The sequence below is a fragment of the Micropterus dolomieu genome, linkage group LG18 (assembly GCF_021292245.1).
Source record: "Micropterus dolomieu isolate WLL.071019.BEF.003 ecotype Adirondacks linkage group LG18, ASM2129224v1, whole genome shotgun sequence".
Lineage (NCBI taxonomy): Eukaryota > Metazoa > Chordata > Actinopteri > Centrarchiformes > Centrarchidae > Micropterus > Micropterus dolomieu.
The window spans coordinates 2,121,175-2,146,594 of NC_060167.1; the positions used below are offsets into that span (position 1 = coordinate 2,121,175).

The window sequence follows — 25,420 nt, forward strand, 5'->3', positions numbered from 1 at the left end:
GCAGTATGTGACTTGACAAGTGTGCTGTGGAAACTTGAAGCCTCCTGGTCACAAACACTGAGCGAAGCAGCTGTTAACCTTTAGAAATGAACAATATTTACATATTCAGAGACTCTGGGTTTCCTGACGAGGAGGAGGAAATGTCATTTTTAGAATTTTAGGTAACTGAACTTTTTGTTGTCGGACACAAATTATCATTCAAAGGAGAGTTTGTTTATATGTCTGCAGGGGATCTTTAAACTCATGCGACAGGACTGGGGGGGTACATCAGTACACCACAGCATGTGTGGACAAAGGAAGGAATTGAGGCAGGAAGAAGGGAACCAAAGACGCCGGGAAGTCAGAAGCCGTTTCTTTAAAAACAGTTCACTGCAGTTGGGTGACGTAATGAACCAACAGAGAGTCAGGAGGCAGAAGGAGAGGTGGTGGGGGGGCAATGAAGGCCAAAAAAACCAAGGATGGATCCTGCTTGGTATCCATGGAAACGGCGGTAGATGCGATCACTATTTCCTCCGAGGTTTTTCTGATGAGCTCAGGGACCGGGGCCCCCTAAAGGCTGGATAATAAACTGCGGCGTCTGGCAGTTAAACTGCTGTGGGAAGAACGGAGAAGGAGGAGGGAGCTAATGAGCGCATGGATTAACTGCTGCCAGCTAACAGTCAGCGGACGGAAAACACCCGCCCACATGCATCCCCTGTTTGATTAGATGTAATCCCAGGGGCTCAAATGGGAAGATTTCTGTAACTGTTGATTCATTGTTGAATTTTACAAACACATGTGAAGTGCGTGGACAGAAACAGGAGATAGAAAGAAGAGCAGGAGACATGCCACTTTCATGAGGGAGATTTTGTACTTTTTAATTATCTGACAGCTTTAGTTACTTTAAAATGAAGATTTTTACAGACAAAACATATGAAGAGTTTATAAAATATATTTTTTGTTTTGTTATAAGTTTAATTACCCAACAGTTTATACAAGTAAAGCTGAAATGTTTAGTCTGTTGACAGAAAATAAATTGGCAACTATTTTGATCGTTTAAGTTTTTTTATGATTTGAATGTTAGTTAATATTGTTGAGGTTTGGACTGTTGGTCGGACCAAACAAAGCGTTGTGAGGGCGCCACTTTGGGCTTCTGGGTAACTGACGGCAGAACCTTTACAAACCAAACAACTGATCGATCAATGGAGAAAATAATCAACAGAGGAATTCATAAGGAAAAGAATTATTAGCTGCAGTCTGATACTAAACAGTAACAGGGGACATTTTATTTTATTGATTTATTGAGAACTTTTAATACTTTTCGTACATTTTCCTGATTATACTTTCACCTGTAACAGAGAACTTTAAAGGAGACGTATTAAACTGCATTTCCAGTCCTATATTGTAGTTCTGTGACTCCTGTGTGGCAGCTTTGCATGATTCAAAGTTAAAAAAAACATATTTTATTTTCTTATACTGACTCTTCATGTAGGCCAGTGGTCAGCAATAGGCCAGCGGCCCGCTGCCAGATTGCTTTGATAGCAATAGTGATTGTGCCTCTAAAATAAAAGCGCAAGAATGTATTTTGCAGCAATGCTTCATGTCGAGTTTATTAAGAGCTTTTACTTTGAAGAGTTCTGAAGGAAATTCAAAAGAGTCTCTGGCCTGCCGTCAGTAAACGTGTGATTGGATTCCCCATGCATTTTATCAGGGAAATGAAAATAAGTGTCCACATGTTTATGAATGCGGATCAAACGCGGATGTGAGCATGTGCAGAAGTGTCCTTTTATTCAATTTGTTTAACAAGGTAGAAAAAAATATCCGCAATAAAAAAAAGATGTAATCGATCTCACAACCTACCCGTCGGGAGTCCCGCACAGCACCGACTGAGCTAAACGAGCACGTGATTTCACACGGTTTGTTCGCTTGGAAGATTTTGGCCCGATGCCAGACTTATTTGCAGACCCCTGATGTAGGCCTTCATTTCAGCCTCTGTCTGAACCAAGCTGTAGATGCTCCTGTCTCTTTAAGGACAAAGCCACTGTCTTCTCATTGGCCAAGAGCTGAAGCAGGTTACCAGGCTGTTGTTGTTGCTGGGCAGAACAGGCAGACTGAGCCGTTGCTGTGGGACCATATATGGAACAGCGGCTCCGTCTGGCTCCTGGTGTCGTATTACGGAGCCGTTGGTAGGAAAAGCCGTTGAAAACAGAGCGTTCAGAACAGGATGAAATCTGAGGTTTTTGCTCACAGGGATTTCTTTTAAATACTTTAACCTAATTTTTTAAAGCTTCACCAGGTTTAACATGAACATCCTAGATTAAAACACTTTAGAAAAGTCATAAAATGTGGAAAAGCGTAATGGGTATAAGTACTTTTTCTGAGGTAAAGGATCTGAATACTTCGTCCACCGCTGGACGGGCGTTGATGCTAAAAGAGAAACCGTCCCTCCGCCAGTATCTGCAGAGGCAGGACAGATGTCCCTTTCTTCTCCCTCACAGGTGCTTTGTTTGTTCTGTACGGCGTATTTATTCTGGCTGAAGCTATGTCGGGCCATTTTAAGTGCTCACCTGACAGGCAGACGGGTTATCGACAGCAGAGCAGAAGCAGGCAGAGGAGCAAAGGTCTGCCTGGGACTGATAAGAAAAGCAGATGGACGGAGGTAGAGAGAGGCAGACAGAAATAGAGAGAGAGAGACGAAGTGGACATACATTCACACTCTCACCCCCTCTTATCTCCTTTCTTCTCTTATCCTTTGCAGAATACTGCTCAAAGGAATAATCTGCTGCTTTCTTTATTAATTTTTTGTAGTTTTGCAGTTTGTTTCATCCTCCTGCGCGCCGTCCTTTTGTCTCCTCTCTTTGTAAATCTGAGGTTTAACTCCGTCAGCGGTCCCACCAGGAGCGTTAAGACTGTCCTCAGCATCAGTTATTTCAGCAAATTCGCCAAAAAAACATCTGCTTATGCTAGGCTGAAAGCGCCATCTAGCGGCTGTAGGGATGACGTCTGTCAGGAGCAAAACAGGAAGTGAGATCATGTTTTTACCCCCACCAGGATCTTTTCATTACCTGAACCAAGTGTTGCAAGTGAAACATAATCATATTAAAAATATTTGTATTATCATTCTTCAGTTGTTACAAAGCACAACTAAGGAGATATGCTGTTAATAAACATGTTAGTGATGCTTTCAACATTTTGCTTGATGCATAACGTTGATTGTATGTTTGTATATGAATGAAACTCACAGGAGACTGACTTCACAGAATACAAAGTGGACCCGTTCAGACTCCGATCAGGTCTCGGTTCCTGGAACCTAAAGGACATATTCGGACATATGATGTAGAACTGTGCTCAAATCCTACAGAACAGCTTTTGTTGTCGTTGCACGTGTCTTTTTTAAGTCCATGCTACCACACGCACACAGTTCCCCTCCTTTCTATCTCTTTGGCAAAGGCTGTCTGAGGTCAGGACGGTGGGACTTACTAAGGATGATCTTCAGCTGGTGGGAAATGGAACATGTGGACTTCTGTATGGGCACATAGTCGGAGATTTAAGACCAGAGAGACCTCTTGTCCGGATCTCTCTACCAGCTGTGACACCTCTTCAAAGACCTGAGTGAATTATTGAACACGCCGCAGTGGCTGGCAGCTCTCCTGACCGCTGCGAAGGCGAGAAGACGGATGGTGTTTCCATTTAAATGATTGACCCAGCCTCGCTGCTGGCATTTTGAATTCCATTTGAACCTCCAGTCTGAAATCGTTTTGGATTTGTGCAGGCATGAGTCATTCACTAACCAGGCACAAGACTGCCACTCATCAATTCTGTATAGTGAAGCTTGTTTCTTACATGACAAGTCAGATTTTAATACACTTCATATGCTAAATGGGGCATATTCACCTGCCTGTGAGCTATTACTGAGGGGATTTGTGTCAGCCGGTCGTGTCATTTTGATGGTCCGTGTGTCGTTTTGCTGGGAATACAACAAAAAGCTTAGCGTGGACAAAATGTGGGTGTGATGGATGTATGTGTGGAAGCAAGGGCTGATGAATGTGATTAGAAAACCATAATAGAAAAGAAAAACAGCAAGAGAAAGAGCACATGTGTGGGAGGGAAGAAATTCTTCTCTTTTCCTTTTCTGCAGAGTTGGCCTGCCGCCTTTGGCAGGGAGGAAGATTAGAAGGGTGTTTTGGAGTTTGCCTTTTTGTTGTGGTTCTGAATCCTCACCGTGGCCAAATTCAAGCCTTCGGCTGACTCAGGCTGTTAGCTTGATGCAGCTTTTCATCCCCGACTATCCCAGGTTATCAACTCGGCTTTTTGCTAGCACACAGGGAGCCCGGGGAGGGTCTGGTTGATAGTGGGTGGTGATAAGATCCAGTGTCAATTTTTTTCTCAAGCGTAGCCCCCGGCTCCTGGAGCCCCAGACTGATTCGGATTGGTCTTTGTAGATAATCTGTTTGAGGATGTCCTCAGGGCTGTGTAACTGATCAGCTCGGGGTCACAGTAGCATTTGAAATCCCTTCAAATCCTTTAAACAGAAACCAGCTATCTGCCAAAATAATCAGTCAGTACACAATAGGAGGGTTTTTGGCCACCCGTCAGTCACCAGAGTTCCTCCCAAGGTCGAGGCAAGAAGGGCCTGGAACTGTCCAGAGGACGTGAATTGATTTACAAAGTCTGTTGACAGTTAAGCTCATTTCCATTTTCATAGCATGTTGAATATTCAGAGTACTTGTGACTAATCGGATCTGTCTCCTTACAAATCGAATACTGAAAATAATGTAAAGCTTCCTGTAAAGACTATTTAAATTATTTTCTGCTTCCAGAGGTGCAGTGGTGTGTGTATGTGCAGGTAGATGGCGTAAACACTGTGTGTGGGTGGCTTACTGAATACCTATCTGCAAATATGTATCAGTGCACATGTATTACAGTCTTTCGTGAAACTTCAGGGGCTCCTCCTCCAGGGCAATATACCAGGTGAAATGGCAACAAGCCTTAAGAGAATTGCTGAACAAACCCGGGAAACAAATGTTCCTTTGTTTGCTGTAGCTCAAATTTGTATGTAAGTAAATGGATAGTAAAGCACCTTTCTAGTCTTTACTCTACATGTCACATTCACCCATTCACACACTGATGGCAGAAGCTACCATGCAAGATGCCAGCTGCTCATCAGAAAGGAAGTAATCATTCACAGCCATCAGGCTTTTTTTTCTCTCTCCAATTTTAAGGCCAAATTTATTGTAAGAGTACGTAAATGTGTGCCCACTGCCAATGACTCATTTCAACCTCTCGAAAAACTGCTTCACACCATAATGCAAAAAATCACATCACACTTAGTGCTATCCAATGGAAACATGCAGGACAGTCGAGCACTTGGCCTTTTCTCCTATTTATTGAGAAACAAGGGGACATTTCAGTACATCCAGGCCACACAGTTATCTTATCCTTGCTCGTCCATTTGTTTCTTCACACTCAGGTGTTCTAATCACTGCCAAAGCACAGGTTAAACTTACAGCAGTGATTCTATGACAAACCAAAGGGAAGCGTCCCTCTCAGGAATCCCAGCGACTGTCAAAATGAAGAGAGCTTCTCATACGGTGGACACTGCGACCACCACACCAAATGTAACTAACTGGCACCGGTTCAGAGTGATGCCGTTTTGAGTTGGGCGATGAAAACGGCCGCCGCCACTCCATAAAGGGCTGTTCCGTCCATGTTGAAGTTGATCCCAATCAGCAGCAAGAAGCGAGTGATTCTTCTATCAATCAACGTTGCCAATATTAATCCTGTAGTAACAGACAGAAGAGTGGTTGAGACAAAGTTTACTGCTGCACGTACACAGATTTTCCATAGGTCTTCAGAAACCAACGCCCAGGAGAAGAGCGACCATGGTTGAGAACACGGCTTCTGTCGTGACCCTCCATTTTCGTAGAGTCTGAGTTACCCAAAGATTGACAAACAAAGTTCAGTAATGGGATCTTGTATTGTGGTTGAGTTGAGCACTCCGCTTCAGTGTCTGTTATTATGTTGTGTTTCAAAACCACCAATCTTCTGATTAGTGAGCGACCCGCTCCACTGCCAAGCCTCAGCCGCCCCATGTACTTGGCTAAATGTACTTTGTTACATTTTATTACATAACTTGCAAATGTAATATAAAATCGACACCACTTTATGCTCAAGACCGGAACTTCTCAACTCAGCTCAGCTCCATGCCTTGCTCGAGGACTGCTATAAAGGGTGCCCTCCAGAGCAGGGGTTCTTAACCTTTCTGGCAGTCTGACCCCTTTTTGAGGTTGAAAATATTTTGCGACTGACGGGTCCTCAGTTGTGCTGACGGAAGTTTACAGTTGCTCATCCTAAAATACGCCTTAAACCAACCACCGTTAAGACGAAGCCCCTGGACCAGCTGGTGGTGCTACCAGCGGTGTCTCCTCTTTCTGAGTGTGCCCACTCGGATCTCCCTTTCCCTGTCTCTTGCGTGTTTGTACACCTCTTGCCCTCAAACAGTGCCAGAGCAGGCGCTCTCCGTTTGTCTGTTTTATTAAAGCAGACAACAACACACAGACCTGTGAGTTGTGATCAAGTTTCAACTAATATGACAGTTATTACTTAGCAGCAAACCAAAAATTACAGATAGCTGGCGCTGTAATCTTTGATTAAACTGACTGGACAGTTGATTCGGTGGTTGCCTAGCAATATGATAAAAACGCAGCGCTTTTCTCTTTTCCAAATTCAACCAAAAAAAGTCATTGCTGTGCGTCTCGCGTTTTCTTTGGCGTTAGCGGTTGGCATTACCGCCACCTGCTGGATTAAACAATGTAAAATATTTACAGTGTTCACCCAAAGTGATTCCATTCACAACTGTAGTCCGTCTAGTCATTTTTAAGTTATTTTATTTTCTATTTTTGTGTCTATAGTAGCATTTTCACGACCCCCATGGGACCAGGTCCGACCCCCAGCTGCTCCAGAGCATTCATGAAATGCCACCTGGCTGTGGTGCTGAGTAAAAAGTGCAGATAACTAAGATGTCCACTCAAGGCACAGCTCTGATCCAGGTGGAATTTATCCATATTGATGTTGCACTAATAGAGTATTCATTACTCATTAGCAGCAGTCAAACTGTCAAATCAATAAGACCTTTGCTTTAATAACAAGCCAGAGCCAAAGCAAACCCCTTGTTTAACAACAGCGCTGCACACTGGAAGATAAAATCTCAGCTATAAATCTAAAAGACTGGGAGACCGTAACCTCAGAGTCCATAGCTTACAATGTAATTTCCTAAAACTGGTTTCACAGTGAAGTTGAAGTTTACATGCCAGCGTATTGGATATAGTGACACACACCAAGAAAATGCTTTTGTTTAAGAGTAAATTTTCCCTTTTTATGGTAGTTTTCATTTCAGTCTGATGCACTGTATCTTTATTATATTAGGCAGTAAACACAGTGGACACATTGACATGATGGCCTGATCAGCAAAGTTACTGCATTTCATCCTGAGGGAACATGAATGTCTGAATCACATTTTATCACAATCCATCCAACAGTTGTTCATATATCCAATTAAAAGGCCTGCAGCCTTTTTTATGTTTAGTTTTTGAAATGAAAGAAAAAACACTTAGTCCATTCTTTTATATTTATGTAGGTTTATTTCTGGCACCAAAGCAAATTCCTTGTAATGGTCTAGGCAGATGGACCCTGAGTCATGGTTCTGTTCAAGGTTTCTCTACTTCCTAAAAGGGAGTTTTTCCTTTGCCTCTGTCGCCAAGTGCTTGCTCATGGGGGGAATTGTTGGCTCTATGTAAATATTATTATAAATCAAATTGTGTGTGTAAAAACTACTTGGCAATAAAGGTGTCTCTGATTCTGATCTAACCGTTCATTGTCTCTCACACTCTGTCTCCAGATGGAGGACATGCAGTGGCCTCGAGGGGAGCAGGACATTCCCACCTCGGTGTGCAGCCTTCCCTGTAAAACCGGTGAGAGGAAAAAGGTGGTGAAAGGCATGCCCTGCTGCTGGCACTGCGAGCCCTGCGACGGCTACCAGTACCAGTACGATGAGTTCACCTGCAAGCTCTGCTCCTACAACATGAGGCCCAATGCCAACCGTACTTCGTGCCAGCCCATTCCCATCATAAAACTGGAATGGCACTCACCCTGGGCGGTGATTCCAGTTTTCCTGGCAATGCTCGGGATCATCGCTACAATCTTTGTCATGGCTACGTTCATTCGGTACAACGATACACCGATTGTCCGAGCGTCCGGCAGGGAGCTGAGTTATGTTCTCCTGACTGGGATATTTTTATGTTATATAATCACATTCCTCATGATCGCCAAGCCGGATGTTGGCGTGTGCTCGTTCAGAAGGATTTTCCTGGGTTTGGGTATGTGCATCAGCTACGCGGCCCTCCTCACCAAAACCAACCGCATCTACCGAATCTTTGAGCAGGGCAAGAAGTCCGTGACGGCACCCAGGCTGATCAGCCCCACCTCACAGCTGGCTATCACCTCCAGCCTCATCTCAGTCCAGCTGTTGGGGGTGTTTATTTGGTTCGTGGTGGATCCACCCAACACCATCATAGACTATGACGAGCAGAAGACCTTTAACCCGGATCTAGCACGAGGGGTGTTGAAATGTGACATCACAGATCTTCAGATTATCTGTTCCTTGGGTTACAGTATCTTACTGATGGTGACGTGTACTGTTTACGCTATAAAGACCCGCGGGGTCCCGGAGAATTTTAATGAGGCCAAGCCAATCGGGTTCACCATGTACACCACCTGCATTGTATGGCTGGCTTTTATACCCATTTTCTTTGGCACGGCGCAGTCTGCGGAAAAGGTAAGAACCAATGAGTGAATGGGCGGAGATTAAGTTGAATGGGTGGATGAAAGATATGTAGAGTAAATGTGAATGCTCTGTATTTTTATAGCGCCTTTCTAGTCTTTGGGACCACTCAAAACGCTTTTTACACTACATTGAATTTACCCATTCACACACCTTCCTACACCGATGGAACAGCCATCGGGGGGCTTCAGTATCTTAACCAAGGACACTTCAACATGAAGCGAAATGAGTAGAGATTCAGGCAGTTTCATAAACCGTAGGATGGCTGTTTGATTGGATACAACTGCCATGTTTCCAAGAAACTTTATTTTTTACAAACATAACCTTCTACAGTTGTGCTGAAAGGATTAATCGATTTAAAAAATAAATAAATATTAATCAACAATGCATCTATTTCAGGGTATATTCAGGAATCCTGAAGTAAAATTCAATACCTTTTTAAGACCTTTTCAAGACTTTTTCAACATATTTTAAGACTGCCACGACACTTTGAGCTAACGGATTAAATCAGCCACACACCTTTTAAAAGGGACATTTGAGTTTTTAAAAGGAATGTAAATTATAACATATTTATTGCCTATATGTCATCAGGTTATAATACCACCTAAAAATTGAGGCATTCACCAACTTTCTCAGTTGCCTATAACAGCCTGTATGAGCCAACAGTTTTCTATGTGAAGGACAGATTTCCTGCAAAAAGCAGCTCGCTTACAATAAGCTATGACTTTTATGTACACAATATTACAGCAAATCATGTGGAAGACACAGTGTAATTTTGTGTTTTAGTTGGTTTAAACTAGATAATGTGAGCTTGCCTGCAGTGAGATGTGTGATAACTTTCATCGACCACTTGATTAATACAACAAAATTCAAACAGGCCAGGAGGGAACAAAGATGAAGAGAATAAACTGAGTGATGAATAACATGAATAACCTGACATGAGTGATGAATAACATGAATAAGTAGTGTAGGCGGTGTAGCACAGGCACAACCTGGAGGAGGAACTAGTCTAAATGACTGTATTAGTATAATATAACATTAAATTTAAAGTATATTGTTAATTTAATAGTAAACTTTTAAGTTTGATATTACTATATTTATTATGTTACTATATTCAATATAATTTCATATAATATAACTTACCACTAGTATAATATTAATTCAAATTACAGCTGTTTCAGTTTGGGGTTGTTTTTTATTCATTAACTTTGTGCAAGAAAAATGCTCCGGGCTACATGAGAGTCTCCAACCTTGATTTTGGGTTACTAACTCGTCAATAATCATAACCGTTTATGCAGAACAATGAGTTCAACATTTATGAAGTTTGTTGCAGCACATCAAACTTTTGTTAAATCCCGCCCCATCCAGGCTGTTGAGCTGTTCACAAAAAGTGACACTGACGAAAGTATCAGCTTTTGAAAAGTTGAACGTGTTTCAATAAAAAGCACCGATTTAGCTAAATAGGCAGCAAACATTATCGAAACCCACACGCTCCTCGGATTCTCCCTGTTGTCTTCTGTCTTACCGATTTCAGCTGCTGGCAGCGCATCTCGCTCTTGTTTTTCAGGAACGAGCCTGTTCAGGTGGCCACAGAGCGACCGGCCAACCGGGTTAATCCCGTTACTCCTGATCGCCACTCCGACTATGTTTTGGACGATTAGCATTGGGAGATTACTGTCGGTTGTGTCGGTAATCATTTTCTGGTTCGCACAGATCTATTTTTTGGAGCTTTTAAGAGTGAAAAGTGAACGTTACAGAAACAAATCACACAGTTGCTACTCACTGCCTGTCGAGTAGTTTTTGCTATGCATTATAAACAAATATGTTCACCTACACTTTTAGCAAACAAACTTTTGAACAAACATGATTTTCCTCATTGAAAAAAATATCTTCAAAATTTAATTAAAAAATGGCCTTAATTTTCACAAAATTGATTTATAATCTTTTAAGACTTTTTAAGACCCCGCGGACACCCTGTATTTTGAAATTAATGCTTCAGTCATTTTTCAAGCAGTAAAATGTCAAAATAATTGCTGGTTCCAGCTTCTCATATGTAAAGATGTGCATTTTTTGTCATATTGTGTATGAAATATATAACAGTTTTTACCTTGATGCATTGTTAGAAACAAATGTGCAGTTTTAAAGACGTGACACGAACACCAATACAGTGTTTCAATTTGCAAAACAGCAAACGTCCCAAAAGGTGTTGTGTTGTCATGCAATTGAGATTCTGGTGTCTAAATAGACAGCCTTTACTCCATAACTTTCACAATTAGCCACAAAAAATATATATAATATAAAAAACCTTTCCCTCAGTTTTGAAACAAGAAAATAAAGCACACATTTGTTACGTTAAAATTGCAAATCACCAACAAATTGCAATATAGCAAAAGCCCATGTCAAGCAGAGCATTACTGCGTCATTCCTAATGGGTGACTATCACTGCTGTGTCCCATTTTATCAGCCTAAAGGCTTCCAGACGAGCCCGATCTGCCACCAGAACGTAATCTCATTCCCATTCGTGCAGCGAGACTAAGGCTTTGATATGAAGCTCAATATTCCACATTTTGCAGTGAAATAACAGATATTAAAAACGGCAGTTATGATGTTCTTGTTTTGTTTTACAAGTGTAAGAATCCAGATTAAATTTAATGTGCATGTCGCTGGTAAAATATTGCAGTAAGAGAGTGACGTTTTTCTTATTATCTGTTTGTTAAGACCCCGGGCATTGTTTGTTCTCATCAGCTTCTTGGTCCTGATGAAGCAATTATAGTGTGGAGATTTAATAAAGGAGAACAGCTGCAATCCCCAGGTGCTAAGTCGTGTGTGCATATGTGGCTACACTCCTCAGAGACTGGTATTATTGTGTTGTCGCCGTTGTTTTTGGGTTACAACAGGTTATTAAAGCTCCCAGAAGCTGACACAATTAGCTCACCAAACGCTGAAGGCTGACATTTTGTTATAATGTGAGGAACTTTATGGGACGTTGGAAACTTGTTTTGAAAGTTCTTACTTATAATTCTGTGACCTTTTACGTCTTATCACACTAAGATGAAAACTATTGCTAAACGAAATGAGTCTGTGCATTTAGGTCTCTGTGAAATGCAATCTGCCGAGCAGTGTTAATAAGCTTTAGCAAAACTCCATCAGGCACTACAGGGATAAATAATGATTATGTGAGCTCTGTGAAACTCGTTTGTGCCCCCACAGATCAATTTAACTTGTTTGTTTTTTCAGGATACTTAAAAAATTTCATTCTCCTTGTTGTATTATTTATAAGGAGGGAAACATAAATGTTTGTCGGTCATTACGTTAATGTATTAATGCATATTTACTGAATCCATACAGCCTAAGTGGCTACCACTTGTTGCAATGGGTCTTTCTTACAGTTTTTTTTACAATACGTTTCACATATTTCTCTCTACAGAGTTCAACTTTTCAAAACTCTTCACAGCTTTGATAATTTGTCTTTACCAACCTGCAGCTCAGCAAAGCAGTTAATCGCACAAAACACAACCAAAACACTCCAGATACATCTCAGGGTCAACTCTTCTGCCAGAATACCGACAACATTTGTATCCCAACAATAAAACACAAACCAAGTCCAATTAAATTTATAAAAACACTTTTCTCTTTTTTAAACAGCAGTTGCTGAACAAAATGCCCTTGCAGGGAAATTAGAAATACAACTAAAATAATTAGGAGAGGAACTGTAACAGACAAAATTAAAACAATCTACTATTGTATTAATATTTATCTAAAATGCAGTAAAATCAAAAGCAGTAACCACTGAAGGGAGGCTAGTACACCAGTACAGGGGAGGTGTGGGAGACATTTTTATGACCAGTAACAGGAACCTCTGTCCTGCTCTCATTAGCTGGAGAAGGTTTTTGACCATCCAGCATCTCAGATCCTCAAGACACAACGTAAAAGATGTGTTTTGCGAAAGTATAGCGGCGTGTCGTCTGCATAGCAGTGATATGGGATGCTGACTTTTCTTAAAACTGACCCCAGTGGAAACATAAAATGAAATTAAAATAGGGTCTAAGATGGAGCTTTGAGGAATACCACGGGAATCAATCATAACTACTGATACTGATCTATTATGTAGGCACAATACATAATATACATAGATACAAAAACACTTACAGAACAGTATGTATCACTATTATCTATTAGCACAAACTGTATATACATACATTTCCAACAGTTTTTTTTATTGCTTTAACACAAAGGGCATTCAGAAACCAAATCTATCAAACTTCATGAACTGTTTTCCCACTCAAACTCAACCCCCATCAAACATCTGTGTATTTACTCTCACATATTGCACATTTACATTCCATTTTGAAAAGTTTCCCCCAGTTTAGTCCACCAGTGCTGACTATGTGAAGAGATTAAAAAAAAGTGAAATTTGTATTGAGACTAACTGTAAAACTGCATCAGGTCAGGCTTTATGTCTTCAGCAGTACCAGTAGAGTGAATTTAAATTACATTTTGATTAGGAACAAATATCCTTCTAATGCCTAAGTTGCCAGTGATTGAAGGTTTGGGTATAGAGCTCTAAAACCCGCCAGAGGTAGAGATTAAGACGGTTCTGCTGTTCCCCTTATCCCTGGGGAGGATATTTGTGTTATCAGTGGTTCCAGGTAAGAGTGTCCGGTCTGACACTGTGAGCTCTGGGCTTTTATCTTTCATTGGAAAGACTAAGCCTCTCTGCTTGGCGCACGGATTGGGGTAAACCCCTCTGACGGGTTTGTGTCCTGTCCACAGGGATACACTTGTCCACCTGAACTGCTTCAGGCCCCAGAGGCAGCTGATAAGCTCCCAGCGTCTGAGCTGCCTAACAGCACTGTCAGTGCACGGCGAGGGGTTGTCCTGCAGCCTGTAGCACAGACCGGCAACAGCACACAGTGTTCAACAAAGTGTCTCACTTTTAATATAAGTTTTTCCTAAATGGCTTAAAAAAGACCCATTGTTCGGTTCTTTATTATGCTGACTTTTTATAAAGAAACCAAGAGGCTTGAACATGAAGTCACGTGGACAGACAGGTAACTCATTGATTGGATAGTTTTAGTGATCCACATGGAGAAATCAGATCCTGGTTCTGCTTCTAATGTGTTTATTTGTGGAGTCACCAAGATATAACTTTATTATTAGCATTGTCAGGAGTATTGAAGGGCAACGACTTCACGAATAACAAACAGATAGAGGCGCAGTGAAAAACATGAGACGTGTACAGAAATATTACAGTGTCACACTTTCTAGTAATTTAATGAAGCCCTGCACGTATGCTGATTTCCATACATTACCAAATGATTTGCATAAATATGTAATGGCTTATACAGATCAATTATAAGATCACTTCCTGAAGAGTTCACAGTGAACAGATTTAGTACTTTAACATTTTAATTTGTGCTAAAGGCCTTAAACCCTGTGGTTGGTCCGTTTGCTTTCACATGGATCTTTCTGTAGCTTGGCAAAATGGCAACGTCCAAGTAAGAGCACCTGGAAACAAAGAGGCTCATCTCAGTTTGCATTACGAACACGGTCAGGATCTGTGACCTGCAGGCACAGCGTCGACTTCCCATGAACTGCATTGGGCAGTAACATGTTATTCATTAAAGCGTTACTGTAATATTATTACTTTTCCTTTCTACAGCTGGAAGTATCACCATTATTGTGTCACAGTTGAAGATGCAAAGAACATTGTTGTCCGTTATAAACTTGAACAATATAAACTTGAACAAAAGGTGATGAGTTTGCATTTTTGCATATTTGTAATGATGACATCTTGAAGGTACAGGTGCATCTCAAAAAATGAGATCTAAAATGTAATATTTTGAGCTGCACCTGTAAGTCTCTGAGCATTCATCAAACTTTGCCATCGGGGGTTTCAAATCCAAATTAAATTTTTGTGTAAATATGAATTGTCACGTACGTCTTACGAGTCACAGACACACAGGTGTGCAGAAAAAACTAGAGAATTTTTAAAAGTGTGCTTTTTGTTTTTTTTCTAGATGCACCTGTACATTTAGAATGTGATGAAAACGGTTTTATTCCTGGGAGAAAAATGCTTTAAATGACTCTCTTGAGTTTGGTGACTCGGCAGAGGAAGTTAGAGACCAATTTGATTCCTGGGAAATTATATTCACTCTATCATTATAGTGGTTTCACTTTCTACTCCAAACTCTTCAATGCAGTGCTACAATACCGCCTTAAAGAAGTTTAATTGAAACTAACCATATTATTATAGTCGCATTATTAAAAATATATGTAAAGCTGCGTTAGGCAGTTTATTTCAGAAGCATGGTTTTTGCAATATTTGCTAAAACAGCATTAATAAATCAAAAGCTCTGACTCAAAAATGAAAAGAATCTGGACAGTAAAAAGCACTGCCGGTCCAAACGGTCTAAATGAAATGATTGTTGGATACTTTCAACTCTCTTGCTGGTTTCTCCATTGTTGCCTCGCTCAGCTTTAATACAACCGGAAAAGGTCTGAATATTAGTAATGATATTTATTTGGGATGCTTCTTAATTAATAGGTTGCATGAATAAAAAAAAAAAGGGTAATTAATTTTATACTAAGGAGTTGGCTCTGTAAAGGAAAGGCATGATAAAAGCTAGATTTCCTCGTCTAGTCTTTTATCATGCCTTTCCTTTACAGAGGAGGTAGATAAGAGATCTGTGGGGAAGTAAATTAGGAGACTGGGAAGAAAAGGTAGGAAAGCACAGTGTGATCTGTGGTGGGAGGAAAAAAGAGTGGGGGGGGGTGACAAGGACACAAAGAGAAACAGGAGACAACAAGAGAGACGAGGTCCAGATCTATATATATATGAGAGAGGTATTCGGATGGCTCCAAGGCTTTATCATTCAGCTCATTTAAAATGTTAATCATTTTACATTAGCATCCAAATAAACATTCACATTTCACAGAAACCTTGGAAATACATCAAGACACCTTTTCTTAACGCGACAGCGGTCCTGCACGTCGTTACAGCACCAGACACTGATGAATGTCTCCACATCAGCTTTACACAGAACAATCAGTCTCAAAGATACTGTGTGAGCTGAACGGGACAGGTGTAGCAGGTGTTTTTAAAGACAACAGGAAGTTAGTTATTGTAGTTCGGCTGCTGATTGGACGACTCACCACCGTGGACAGAAGGTGGAGCTGCAGCAGCGACTCACAGCCGATGGAGGAGATTAAGATACACACAGACATGAAATACGCATTTTTAGATTCAGCGTGACTTCCACCTTCCCAGGATGTCATCATCTCGGATGTCCATCCAGAACAAATGTCCGCAAATCAGAGAAAGACGCTGCAGAACCTCAGAATCTTCAGGTATTTAAGTTTTCTTCAGTATCACAGTAATCAAGTGATGGTTGTCTGTACATCCATGCTAACATGAGCTGCTAGCAGGAGCTGCTAACCGCTAATTCAGATACTTTTCATGGGACTAATGTAAACCAAGGACTTAGGTTTAATTTCAATATTGATGGGCACTCATATTCATTCTCCTCAGAAAAAAATGAGCATTAAACACTTAATTTCCTGCATTCTGGTGAGTTTTTCTGCACCCATTTATCAGAGCTGCCAACTCTCATGCATTGAGCGTGAGAATCACGCAAATTACGCTTTTCACACGCCCTCACCCCATACATACATTTTCTCAAACATTGGAAAAACTAATGTAGCCTATAGCTGAGCTGATAGCGTCGACTCTGCGCGATTACACTCCACCCAACTGATGTGACACCGACGGACGCTGTGACTGGAATCAAGCGAACCCGCTCTCACGCAGGAAGTTCGGGTTCTGTCTGTCTGTCTGTCTGGGATTCTATCTTATCAGCAGAGAAAGTAATGAACAGCAGATTATAGGTAGGTTTGGGCCGATAGAAGATGGCTGACAGACATCACGACGTTGAACCGACATCGTGATTGTAAAAACCCCCCGGCTCGCCCCGCCTCTCTCTCTCTCTCTCCGTCTGCTCCATTTTCTCCATCAGTTGTATGCCAGCGCCCCCGATGACATCGTCCATTGTAGACATAAATGATGACGTTATTCTCTTAAAATCTTTCTGTAGATGTCAGATTACACAATTATGTGGGATAGATTGAAAAGGTTTTGAACATTCAGTCCAGGAGTTTCTAACTGAATTAAAATGAATGAATTTATCCTTGAGGTGAAAAAGGTGCCACATTTAAAGAGAAAGTTCCCCAAACAAAGACACAAAGAGGAGGGAAGACTAAATCATGAAAGAAAAAGAAATAGAGAATGCTTTAAAGCCATACTGAATTATATTCTGGTATAGTTTATATTGTCACCTGCTGCCTGAGTTTAGTGTTTTACATTTAGCTGACGCTTTTATCCAAAGTGACTTACAATTGCTATACATATCAGAGGTCACACGCCTCTGGAGCAACGAGGGGTTAAGTGTCTTGCTCAGGGACACAATGGTGAATGGCTCACAGTGGGAATCAAACCCGGGTCTCCCACACCAAAGGCAACCATCTTATCTATGCGCCATCACCACCCACTGTTTCTGTTGACATAGCCTAAAAACATTTCCACCATAAATCGGTGCAGAAAATTTCACCAGAATGCAGGAAATCAAGTGTTTAATGCTAAAGATTTGCTGGAGGAGGACCCCCAGACCCCCCCGCTTAATTAATTGGCTCATCCATTGCTTAAGGAAAACCTACGCTCTTGCTTATTATGAACTTTAATATTCCATACATTCTACAGAATTAAAAGAAATACAGTCTCTGGTTTGACACACAGATTCTGGGGTGAAGACTCCCCAATGCATGGTTTGGTAAACATTAAGGCCGTCATGTCTGAGCTTGGATTAAAGAGCGATGACCCCGACCCGTGCGGCCTAAAATGAACCGACCTCCAACACCAAATCTCACTCCAAACTAAATTGAAAAGTTGGCAGCCCTGAATATATGGTGGAAATGTTTTTATTTATGTGAATGGAAACACAAAACAGAATCTAAGTCAGTGCAGCTCTCAGATCTGTTTCTCCTGTAGATCAACTTTTTTCCTGTAATCTCATCCCTGCTGAGTCATGATTCAGTCTTCCCTCCTCTTTGTGTCTCTGTTTAAATGTGACGTGGCTCCTTTTCACCTCAATGAGAAATGAATTCATTTTAATTCAGTTAGAAACTCCTGGACTTTAATAGCTCCTGTGTTTCAGCAGCTTTTCTGCTCATGTAGAATCTCGTCCCACGTATCTGTGTCCTCTGACACGTCCAGAAAGAAGTCATAATTTAATGAGAATAAAGTCATAGTACGTGTTGGTATTCCCTTCAGACCGTCTGACAGACACAGAACCATTTAGGGCTGCACTGGATGAGATGAGGAGTGTATTTCTGTCATAGGTTTTCATAATCATATGGAGCTGCTGGCATCTGCATGCACCACCGTTACCATAACAGAAGTCATTACATTTCCCAAAGCATTATGGGAATTCTAAAACTTAGAGCATGATTAACCCGCAAATAGAAGTACGAATAATAACAGGAGAAACAATCCACAAATGCAAAATGTTGCACTGTCAATTTAGTTTAGATGTTACTGCTCACATTGTCTCAACTTCTCTATCCACTCACACACAGATTTCCCTCCGCTGAATATAACCGAGACAACAGAGACAGAAAACTGACACAGCAAATATGCACATGTATGAGAGTTTCTACAGTGTGTGTGTGCAGAGGGTGACGTCAGCAGGCAGCCAGCAGCCGAGCGGAGCGGTGACATCCCGGCCTTTGCTGCTTGTCATTACCTACCTGGTCCAAGACGAGCAGAATACAAATGAGGAGAGAAGATGAAGCTGCTCGTTCCGCACGCACACACAGAATACACACATGCGTAGACACAGTGAAGCAGAACTTACGCCTGCAAACATGCACGCTGACAGACAGCGAGGCGGAGAGCAAAGCAGGCATGAAGGCAGGTGAGGAGAGGAGAGGAGGCTGTGTTCAAGAGGCCAGTTTGAGCAACAAAACATAAATTCAAAACACAGGAAACCGCCTCCCACACAATGCAAGTGCGACACTTAGAGGTAACTGACACTAATGAAAGGAGAGAACACAGTGCTTCCACACACACACGCACACACAAACGATACCAAACTCCATTAAAATGTGCTGTAAATATAGTCATAATAAAGGTGATGTAACTAAAAGGTAAACATAACTACCGACGATAAATAAAACAACAGGTAGTGGATACCTGCCGCAGTGTTTCATCAAAACAGCATGAACACAGGCAGTAGAGCTGCTGCTGGTTAGATCTCTGTTGTGCTGGTGGACTTAATTAAAGAAACATTTGGTACAAAGTCTTATTTTAATTATTTGGCAAGTAAATATGCAATTAAAGATGTTATTGACTCGGAGACACCTGTAGAGAGGAAAGAGACTGTCTGTTTTCTTCCTGTCTGACTCTGAGAGAGCAGACAATAAAACTTTTATCTCTCTCGTCTTTCATAAATCTGATTCCCCTGTGTGGTGTTTTTTGCCAGCTGGCTGAGAGCTTCAGGTGCATCAGCACCTCCTCCTGGTCTGGAGGAGCACCGACCCTTATTTACACACAGCCCTAAAAAACACAGACGGACTGTAATCAGATGTGTCGAACAGAGACGCGGGAATGTGAGAGTCTTAAATCTCATCTGGACTTGAATCCTAATGAGGTCTTATCAGGTAATCTGGTGCATAGGGTTTTAAAACACAACACTTATAACTGCATTACCACACAACAAGAAAAGAAAATTACAACAGACATAACTTTTAAGTAAATAAACAATTCTCCTCCCCAGTAATCCCTTTAGAGCTTCAGCTAAACGCATTACAACAACACAACATTTTCTCTCATACACGTCGTCTGAGGAGACTTTTCTTCTAAACCAGGGTTTCTATATCCAGGCAGGTTAGAGCCGGTGTATCAGTTTATTTACCGATACACAAGATCTGACGTGTCTCCTTTGTCAGAGGGCTTGAAAGGCTAAATCGCCCCGGCTTTGACCGCAATAGGAGGCGAGTTATTGAACATTTGAATCGCACGCAGGCAGCAATATGTGTTAGATTTTAATCAGAATGCAGAAGGCTTGTGCGCCCACATACGCACGCTTCATCTTAGATAAGTGGCTCATACATTTTTAATGTTATTTCAGGAGTTTCTTAAGCCTCAAACAAACTTTACACCTTATTTTCTGCACAGAAAGCCACTTTTTTAAGTCTCCGTTAAACACACAAACTCACGCACCCTCGCGGACACACAGACAGCCTCCTCCCTGTGCTGTACTGCAGGTTTTGTAATATCAAATAATGCAGAGGGATTAGCTCCTATGTGCTTAACGGGGTCCCATTCTCAGATTGATAAAAGCTGTTTGCTTTACCCTGAAAAGGGATTTGCTGTATCTAAATGTAACAGAGGTATATTGTGTGAATGCATTGGCAGGCCCATTCAGGGTTTAGCGCTGAGAGAATTTGCTTTAAGTTCGGGTCCCAGGTCACACACAATGGAAAGGTGAGACGTGTTTGTGCCTCACAAAGCCGAGGCGGAAAATGCTCCCTCGGATCACCATATGAGGAAGTAGTTTCAGTATATTCTACAAAAACGTCGTCTGTTGTTGTTCATATCGTTACCGTGAATTGGTATTTTTATCAAATGACGACAAAATTGCAGCAACGAGATTCGAGAAGTATTTTTTAGGCACGTCTTGTCGTGTTTGAAACATCACAATATATTTCACATGCTTTGCAGTAATGTTAGTTATACCTTTTCGACAGGATCGAAACCATCTCAGCGTCGGTTTTTATATCCAAAACAAAGCGGGCGTCTCGTCATGATTCAAACGACCTTTTTCCGATGTTGACCCGTGTTTTCGCCCAACGTCGATCTGATTCTCCTTCAGCACAAAAAACTAGTTGAAGTCTGTGTTGTGCTGGGAGCCGGCGGTTTTATTGGTGTTAGCGGACTCCGTGTCATTAGCTGGCCTGGTAGTGCGCATGAACATCACAGCCTACGTAAACCAGTGGATTTTTGTGGAAATCTGACCTGATTTGTTCGTAGAAGGCAGCACAGAGGCAGTTCCACGAGACAGAGAAAGCCGGCGAATGTTAATTTTGATTTTTTTAACGAAAACAGTGGGAACAACATCGTTCGGATGGTATTTCCCTCCGAACACACTGGCTTATGAAAATGAGATCCACATACCAAGTATACAAATAAACAAAATGCCGTTTCTCACTGTCCACAGTGTTAAAAACAAGATCGCGATAAAGGACTAACAAGACAAGACACAACACTAGAGGAGACAAAAGAGTGAAGACGGAGTGGCTGGAGCATAAAGCAGTGCGGCCTGCTACCTGTATCTGAATTTATACTTAATAATAGGATAGGAATAATAGGAAAGTAGCAGCAACAGAAGTATTAACAGTAGCAGGAGTAAATAGTTAAATAAGTAGTTAAATAAAGGTTTAAATAGTAAAACCAAGAGACCACATCAGTGGAACGTGTTATTTCTGGAAACTGGCTTAAAGGACTGATGCTGTAGACACTTTTTTCATTTCCATTTAGGGCATTTAGCCTTTACACTTTTGTCTAAAGCGACTTGCATTAAGTACATTTGTCAGAAGAAAGTGAAAAAGCAATAGACAGGTTACCATCCAGGATTCTCTGGAAGGATTCTTCTTCTCAAAGTTAAATTTAAGACCTTTTTAATACCACCTAGGATGGAAGTTGTTCTTGCCCATTCTGAGTTGGCGAGCTAACGTTAGCTTGTTAGTAACCCGTCAGAGACATTTTGTATTCTTTCCTAACTGCCTGATTCGCGCCAGAGCTCGTGCACTGCAAATGCTCCCCAGTCCAGAGCGTAAAGCTGAACACTGACGCAAACAGTAACTTACGCGGCTAACGTTACCTGTACTGCCGTATAACATCCAAGTCACACCAAGCAGAGTAAATTGTAAAGTCTCACACACACAAAAAGTACTTATTTATGACGTGACGCCATTTATTTAATCCTACGAAAGGACAAGAAAAAAATTTAAGACCCTTGTAAACGAAATTTAATACTTTGTTAATGAAATTTAATTATTTTAAGGTCTTCTTTTTAGAAAATGAAATTTAAGACTTTTGAAATACTTTTAAGACCCCGCGGGTACCCTGAATAGATCTCAGTAGAGTTGGGATGTCAATAGAACAAGTTTCAAGCACTCATCATTTCTAGGTTAGCTATTTCTGGTAGACAGCAAAGACAGCTAAGCTAAGCCGAGTCCAGCTGAAGTCTGAACGAGTGGGTATGCTGATGACAGTCTGGATTTTGTCCAGACTCCACGTACTTTCTGGTTCCCATGTTTTCTCCACCTTCTTTGAGTCACTGATTTCCTACATTTCCCGTCACATTACACATCTGCCCTCGGTGAATGAGTGGATACTTGCTCTTTAAAACGAGAGGCACATATGTGCCTGTAAACAGTCGACTTCATGAATATTAAGCCGGCCTGTCTGGTGACTGCTGATATCTCAATAACAAGCTGCTGCCGGGAAAATATCTCAACAAAGATGTCATGAAAACAGAAATGGTTCCAGAAACAAGACGTGTTTTATCGCCGCGGGTTGGCCTTTTAGGAGTCTGCAGAGTTTTATTAGAATTTAATGGAGCGTTCTTGGACACTGCTTTTCAGTGTTGTGGCTTCTGTCTCATGCATAGAGATGGAAAGACAGCATCTACTGTGACATGTTAGCATTTCATGAATAAATCAGCAGAGGAAAAGTGTTTTCTTCAACCCACAGAACAGCTCATTTCCCAGGAGAGTCGTACATCTCCTTATGCAAAATGCCAAGGTCAAACAGCGGAGACTTGTTCTTGTCATTAAGGTATAAACTGCCACCGTCCGGCTTGATTTAACTGTATGTTTTCCAGATAGATCCACTCGGATATAGAGACAGCATGCAGGGGGATAGCAACACAAGTGTGCAGGAGGATAAGAAGGCGAGGGGGGGCAGTATTTGCAATGCTAATATCATTTCTTCATGCAGCATGCATTTTATGGCATCCATTAATGTTTGTGTTTCCACCTGTCTCCCCTCTCCTCCTCTCTCCTCGCTTGTCGTCACCTCCTATCTTTCTGTTTTATGCCTTGCTGTGCGCCCACTCTTGCTCTCCGCTGGCTCTGCTCTGTGAGCAGACGCCATGGCTCCAGGTGTGGAGGCAACGTTGGCCTGTCGGTCGGTCCACCACTACAATATCTCAAAAACAGTCTGGTTTCTGGTTTACAGCTGGAACCAGGGCAGAATCCAAGGAAGGTTAAAATCAAGGGCACCTGGACGTGTTTGAAGATACTTGAAGATGTTTCACCTCTCGTCCAAGAAGCTTCTTCTCAGTTCAGACTGGGGTGGTGATGGTGCAGTGGATAACACATGCCTTTGGTGTGAGAGACCTTCAGTTCCCACTGTGACACATCCACCATTGTGTCCCTGAGCAAGACACTTAATCCCTCGCTGCTCCAGAGGCGTGCGAACTCTGATATGTATAGCAATTGTAAGTCACTTTGGATAAAAGCGTCAGCTAAATGAGTAAAAGGTATGACAGCCTGGCAGGGAATCCCAGCTATTTAACCTCTGTTGGGTCGAGTTCACCTCTTTCTGGGTGCTTCTCAAGTCTCTTATTTGTCGTTTCCTCGCTCCTCGCTTGATCCCCCTCGGACTGATCTGGTACATCAGGACAGATAACATTAAACTCACTGCAAAGTCTTATATTTGATTTGTTTTTATGATTCACTGTCTTGTTAAAATCTGAGTTCATTGTAGGTCTGAACAACAAAACCCCTCACACAACTTTCTTCATTTACTTATTTCTTATAGATACTTTAACCTCATTTTTTGAAGCTTTGGCCATGTTTAACATGAATATCCGACATTATAACATTGTAGATATGAAGAAATATGAGGAATGTGGAAAAGCATAATAGGTCTCCTTTAAACAGCTGGGACTCCCTGCCAGCCAGTCAGAGCTGAAGAAGCCTCTCAGATGAGAGATGAAAGGTATTCGAGTATCTACCGGTTCCTCTTGATTTGAACCTTCCATGGATAACTCTGACCTGGAGAACCCTCACCGACATAACCAGGACATTGTTTCCGATTCTGTCTGTTTTTTCGTAGAGTTTTTATCAAGATTTTGGTGACGTGACCCTTTAAATACACAGTTTACAGAAAACACCACCACAAACAGGAAACAGAACAGTGTGTTGAGCTTTCAGGGCCACCGTACACACACACACAGTGTAAGGTGTGCAGCTGCTGCCTGTAGTCAATTTATCAAATATTTTTGCCAAGCTAAGGCTTTTTCAAGTGTCTAAAAGGAAATATGGAGACGATTGTTTCGAGCCATTTAATAAACTGTATAGTTGCACATGTGCAGAGTGATATAGTTAAAGGGGAAAAGAGTTCAAAGCAAAGGAAACACTTGGGTCCACATCGAGCGTCTAAAAGTTTATTAACTTGTGAAATGACTCCTGTCTGAGGAGCTGCAGGAGATGGAGGTCTGTTTAGTGCATCCACTGAAGGGTGGAATGAGACTGTTATTGGACTGGGAAGGAGGCAGACTGGATGAATATTGTTATTTCTAGATATTCTGTACATCTACCTCTTGTCTGTCCGTCTTGGAAGAGAGCGTCCTGCTCTGTCGATCATCCTAAAGTTCCTTTTCCCCACATTAAGGGGACAGGGAAAGTAGTTGTTGCATGTCCAGTACTTCACAGTATATTGCACACCCTGCTGGGATTATTATATCTTGAGAATATTCAAAATGCGATGAGGGGCGGGAGAAGAGCGGATGGCTCGGTGCTTGAGGAGCAGCTCTTGGGTTGGTGCGAGATGAAGATTATTTCTGATGTAACAGAGAGAAGAGATGAGGACATAAAGGGAGGCAGAGAGAGAGAGAGAGAGGTGCGGGGGAAGACGCAGACAAAAAGAAAAGAAGACTGAGGCGGGAAGAAAGAGAGGGGCGTCAGTATGCAGCAGACGTCGCTCCAAAGTCAACTTCTAACGCTGCACTCAGACGCTGAATCCAGAAAAGGTCTGAGGGAAGACTTTCCTCTCTAGTGTTTATCTGGATGCTCATCAGCTTCAACAAATTGGCCCCTCGTCTTCCAGGAGCCCACACAAGAATGATATAAAACCAATGAGAAAAATGCAAAACAAGCCAAATATTAAGATCAGAAAATAAGTGAAATGGCTCGACGCATGAAACAAAAGACAAAGCAACAAAAAGGATTATAATTAATTGTTATGGTTTCTATTAGTGTTCATCTTTTTTTTCATGCTTCTGGTGGGTTTGATGTTTCAGACAGAAGAAGCTCTGTACAGAAAAGTTCTCAGCATACAGTTTGTTAATGAAACCAGCAGGTGACCGCCACCTCTAGTGTTTTAAAAGTGTGTTATTATTCCACTGCGAGTCTTTTCGTTAGAAGATCATAAACCTATGAGAGGACATTTTTATAACACACAGTATACATTATCATTCCCAAACTGAACATTGTCTTGATTGGCTGACGGGTGAAGACATTTGCGGTTTTATTCACTGC

The 25,420-nt window shown here is 41.6% G+C and overlaps 1 protein-coding gene across 5 annotated transcripts in view; it reads left to right on the plus strand.

The window, feature by feature from the left end:
• Window positions 1-25,420, plus strand: part of LOC123956643 (metabotropic glutamate receptor 7-like) — a 342,022-nt gene that overhangs the window by 280,223 nt on the left and 36,379 nt on the right. For all 5 annotated transcript variants that reach the window (XR_006821589.1, XM_046028985.1, XM_046028988.1 and 2 more), the window contains one exon: window positions 7,877-8,812. Coding sequence is in view for 4 of the 5 variants with exons in the window: in XM_046028985.1 (XP_045884941.1) it covers window positions 7,877-8,812 (936 nt within the window). In the remaining variant the exon portion in view is untranslated. The remainder of the gene's footprint in view (window positions 1-7,876; window positions 8,813-25,420) is intronic.